Source organism: Aptenodytes forsteri, unplaced genomic scaffold (genome assembly GCF_000699145.1).
Source record: "Aptenodytes forsteri isolate BGI_AS27 unplaced genomic scaffold, ASM69914v1 Scaffold83, whole genome shotgun sequence".
Lineage (NCBI taxonomy): Eukaryota > Metazoa > Chordata > Aves > Sphenisciformes > Spheniscidae > Aptenodytes > Aptenodytes forsteri.
In genome coordinates this window covers 2328496-2333336 of record NW_008795371.1, presented here as the reverse complement: position 1 = coordinate 2333336, position 4841 = coordinate 2328496, and the positions used below count along the sequence as shown (strand labels likewise).

General features: G+C 39.7%; 1 protein-coding gene across 1 annotated transcript in view; it reads left to right on the top strand.

Moving 5' to 3' along the window:
- Positions 1–3280, top strand: part of LOC103899813 (myocardial zonula adherens protein) — a 53602-nt gene extending 50322 nt beyond the window's left edge. Inside the window, exons 12-14 of the mRNA XM_009280358.2 lie at positions 602–1288; positions 1535–1757; positions 2746–3280. Coding sequence (XP_009278633.2) covers positions 602–1288; positions 1535–1757; positions 2746–2883 — 1048 coding nt within the window. The 3' untranslated portion in view covers positions 2884–3280. The remainder of the gene's footprint in view (positions 1–601; positions 1289–1534; positions 1758–2745) is intronic.
- The last annotated feature ends 1561 nt before the right edge of the window (positions 3281–4841 follow it).

The following is a 4841-nucleotide window of genomic DNA, read 5'->3' as shown; positions in this document are numbered from 1 at the left end:
TTGATGAAGCTGCCTGTACCTCGCGGGGGCTTTTGCCGCAGCAGCGGCGCTCTCTGGGGCTGCGGGGCTCCCCGCAGGGCGCGGGGCTGCCGCCCCTCGGCGCTTCCCTTTGGGCCCTGTCCCCACCCGGCCTCTCTGTGGCTTCTCTATCGCCGCGTTAGGCTGGAGCCGCGCAGCGCCTTCCTGTCCGGGCTGTCAAGATCGCAGCCGGGGGATGTCCTTCAAATCACACACGTCTGTGCGGTTTTGCAGCCCGTGGGCATTCACAGTAACATCTGTGTGGTTATTTCTGGGAATATGGACAGAAAAATCTGTGTACTCCACTTGGATGAAAATACTAAACAATATTTGCAAGCTGCGCTTCTCAGAGCAGCAGTTACGTCTTTGAGCAGAAAAAACTGTAATAGTTGCTTTATCACAGTATACATCTGAGGCTGCAAGTGCTTTGTGTCTTACCACTGTTCAGAAATCTAGTATGTAAATAAGAAACTTAATGTTAGAATGAGAAACCTGCTACGTTAACTATAATAAAAGTTCTGCATATCAGATTGAAATAGGATTGTTTATACCCTGTTAAATAATTTTTTTTTTTTTGTCTTAGGAAATTCATTTCTAGGCTTCCAGATAAGGGTAAGAAGATCTCCGATTTTGCTGAAAAGCTGACACTTGCCATTTTACAAGAGGAAGAACTAGCAAGGACGGCTGAGCTGTTATCTGCTGTCAGATTGGAGTTTCAGGTGAAACAGGAGGAGATTAATACAAGCAAACAGCAAGTTATCCTAAACAAGGACACACTGAACTGTGACGATTGCTCAGTATTTAATGAAAACTCTAATATTGAAGAAATTTCTGAGATTTCTTCCCGAAGGCAGGAGGTAGAATGTATTAAGCGAGATGCCACAAATACAGCTCTGGAAAATCAAAGGACTCAGAGGAAGAATGATAAAGTAAAGACTGTTACAAAAGATCAGAATCTTTTTTGTGAAGTTGTCTCCAAGTCAGCCACAAGCAGTCATCTGAAAAGTGATCGGCAGGTATCTCAGGGCAATACCGAGGATGGTACAACTGCTTTGGACAACAGTAAAGACGTGTTGGTTGATGCCTTTCAAAAAGTTACAATTGTAGATGGGGATAATAGCGAAAAAGTATTGGAAAAAGAGCAGAATGTGGCTAAACATAAGGGCAATATCTTCGGAAGCCTGCACCCCAAGACACCGCATTATATTGAAGTTCTAGAGTCTAGAGCCAAGAACCCAGTCATAAAAAAAAGCAAATTTAAAACAAATGTGTAAGTATTATGGAATAGAAAAACCTTTTGTGAAATAATTGACTTGAATAAAATTGGAAATGGTACAGAACAAGCATGGTAGGTTTATTTTCTGTACGCTGCTTATTTTTTATTTGTTTATGGTGTCATAACACTTCAGATTTCTTTTCAACTCTTACATGTTGAAAGTAACAAGTTTTGGAACTGAAGTTGTTCAACCTTGTACTGCAAATTTGGGTCACAACTTTGATGTTTTATCTCTTCCAGGTTATCAGGAGAGCAAAGTGGATCATCGCATGGTTCCTCATCCAGTCAATCACCGGGGGGATTTGGCTCTCCAATTACTACTGAAGAAAGACGACTTAGAGAAAAGAAACATTTGAATGACATCACAGCAGCTCGGCTGCCACCGCTTCACCATTCCCCTGCTAAGCTATTATCCATAGAGGAATCCATAGCAATTCAGATACAGCAAAAAGAAGCTTATGAGGTACGAATTTAAGATTTGGTCTGAGAAGTAATTATATAATTGGGATCACTCCTAAAAAACGAAAGCATAAAGGGATCTTTTCATTCTGATTAATTTGATGATGAAATTGAGATGGGCAGTCTTTGAGGAAAGGCACTTTTTCTTGTATTTGATTCTTTTAATGATGTAATTAAATAATATATTAATTCCTTCTGAAACTGTTATTCCTGCATTAAACAAAATCTAGTGTTGTTATTCGTGTGTTGATACACTAACCTCATTGCGCTCACTTCACCTCTGACTAGAAATTTAAATGTATACCTTGCCTATTATTCTTTAAAGAGTTTTTGGCCCTTGTATAAATGAAGGCCTAGCAGTATTTGCTATTCTTAAAATATGCAAGTATCTGCGTTTGCCTTTATTTATGCTGTGCCTGAAGAGTCCAAGTTCTGAGGTCCTTCAAATTCTGTTGTAATGGATTTTGATTTTGACTCGTCAGGTAGTGCCAAGCTAATGTTTAAATTAGACACTATTGTAAAAGTGTTTGTTGCTGCTTATTGTTTTAAAAGTACTTGATAATTTAGTCATCTTGGCACTTTAAGGGAGGTAATTTATTTGGAAAATGGAGACAGATTTTTTGCTGAGGTTGCTGAATGACAAGCATTGCTATTGCTACATGGTTACTGTGCACAGCTGCTCTCTTATGTGGACTGATTTTGTTCTGTTAAAGCTGACATTAGTGTATCACAGGTGAGGACTGCCACATGGGGAATTTCAACTCTTATAAAAAGGTCTTCAAATATTAATAGCATAGTTATGTCTAAGTGTGAAAAGACATCTGAAATTTCTTTGCTAGTTACTAAAACTTTTAATTAAGCCTACTCTGGAATTACTAACGTTATTATATCAAGTTTATACTTTAGTATATTAGTTTTTTCATGACTGAGATAAAAATGACAATTGAACACTTCTTCTAACTTGTGTCCTTTTTTTTTTTTCTTTTATATAGGAAATGCAAGCCAAGCTTGCAGCACAGAAGCTTGCAGAGAGATTGAATATAAAAATGCTCAGGTTTGAACCAGAGGGGGAGGCCTCAATGCAATACAGAGAAGTGAGAGATGAAGATTATTTTTCAGCAGAGGACTGAATTCAAGAAGGGATGGCTGAGGACGAGCCACGTAACTGATTTTTACGCAGTACTTCTTAAAACCCAAACCTGGATATTGAGAATGCTTGATCTAGTAATTTTTTTCTTAAAATTTTAACATTACAGCTATGGGAAGCGTTCAATATAAACCTCATAAATATAAGTGTTATTAAGTGGTAACCCCGGTGTTATTTGGGGGCTGTTTTGAGCACTTGGGGCAGTTAATCCTTGTGGAATGCCCCATAGTTTTCAGCTACAGCAAAGTGAGCTCTTTAATACGCTTTTGCAGGCTGTGATGAGTCATCTACAAGAGAAGGTTTCTTCTGCGCAGAAATGTGATTGCAAAGGGCATCGGCACGCATGTCCATAAAGTAAGCTAAGGTGCCTGTGAACTGCTCGCATGTATGAAAGCTCTTGTCTTGTATAAATGTGAGATACTTCTTTTATCTATTTAAGATTATCTTGCTTTTACCGTATGGTGAAAATACATGCCCGGACAGCTACAATACATACGTGATAGGCTGTAAGTTAGCTTCTTATCACATGAGAACTTGTTTCTGTGCCTGCACCTTAAAATAACACTTTCTGCCCTTATGTTGTAAATAGGTTAAGAATTTCAAGTTATTTTGTAACTCAAATTGTGTTTGGGCTTTAAGGGACTCTGCTGTTTCATTTTTAGTGATTACTGCAAAGCACATCAAGAGCTCAAGTTAATCTGAAGACTTTAATATTTTTATTAAAGATCTTGGTGTTTTTCCATATTTTTGTATGCTGCTTTCATACTTCGGAATACTATTTTTTCATAGCCTGACACTGTAAATTAAAAGATCCACCCTCTGGTTTTCTTGGAGGAAATGTTCTGTGTATTTTGCAGTTTTAGCTGTTCTTTGAAGATTAAAAAAAAATTCTTCCTTACAACAACATTTTCTGCCTTTTAATATGAATTTTGAAAGGTAAGGAACACACCTGAGAAGTATTTCACAACGATATTCCATTGTTGACTAGGATATTCCACCCCTAGTATGAGTTCAGTTCTAAAAAACTTGTATAGCCTGGCAACAGCTGTTTTCCGAGACACTGCAGCAGCAGTGTGTGCAGGGCAGCTGTGTGTGCAAGGCTCTCCCTGGATGTGTACATATTCCTGCAGGAATGGTGTCCGTGGAAACCAAGGGTGTTCCAGATGTGGGTCATTCAAAATGCTGCACGCTGTTGTCTAGAAATGGGGGATGAAAGTCCCTGCCACTTCTTGAGTGCATACAGCACTTTACTAGCAGGCAGTAACTCTCTCCCAAAAGCTCCACAAGCTCTCCCAGGCAGTCCCTGTGGCACAGTCCATACCCTGGCAATGCAGTTTGACAGGTGGAACTGCTGCTAAGCTAATATGTGGTATTTTTTGACTAGGTCATCTGTTGCTCATCTCTCATGCCTCTTTCCTGTACCCTTTCCTCTCACAGGTTTCTTGTTCTTATTGTTCGTTGGTTTTTCATTAGCTGAGTGCTCTTCCCTTTTCCTCATAAGACTTATTTCCTGTCTCTAAAGCAAATTCGTATTCTGCATCCCTGTACCACCCATTCGCTTTCATATGACATAGCGCTCCCTGTATCTGCATTTAACTTCTGCCATGTCACACATCCTCCTGCCATTGCTATCTTCTCTTGCTTTCTGTAACTCCCATCTAAATACCAGATAGGCACCTTCTACATACCTCAGTCACTTGAATATCTCGCAGAGACCTGAACGTGTTTGTTTTTGCCACAGCTGCCCTCCTGCTGAGGCTTTCCTTTCTTATTTCCTATTTTGGTTTCAGACTGTGCAGGTGTTTGCCACTTCCAGGCCTTATACCCTCCTTTTTACCACTTTACCCTGGTTTTTTTTCTCTTTTTTTTGTTTGCTCCTGCTTCATCCTCCCAGCTTCTCACCATCACTTGTCTTTGTCAGCACTATTTTTTGGCACGTTT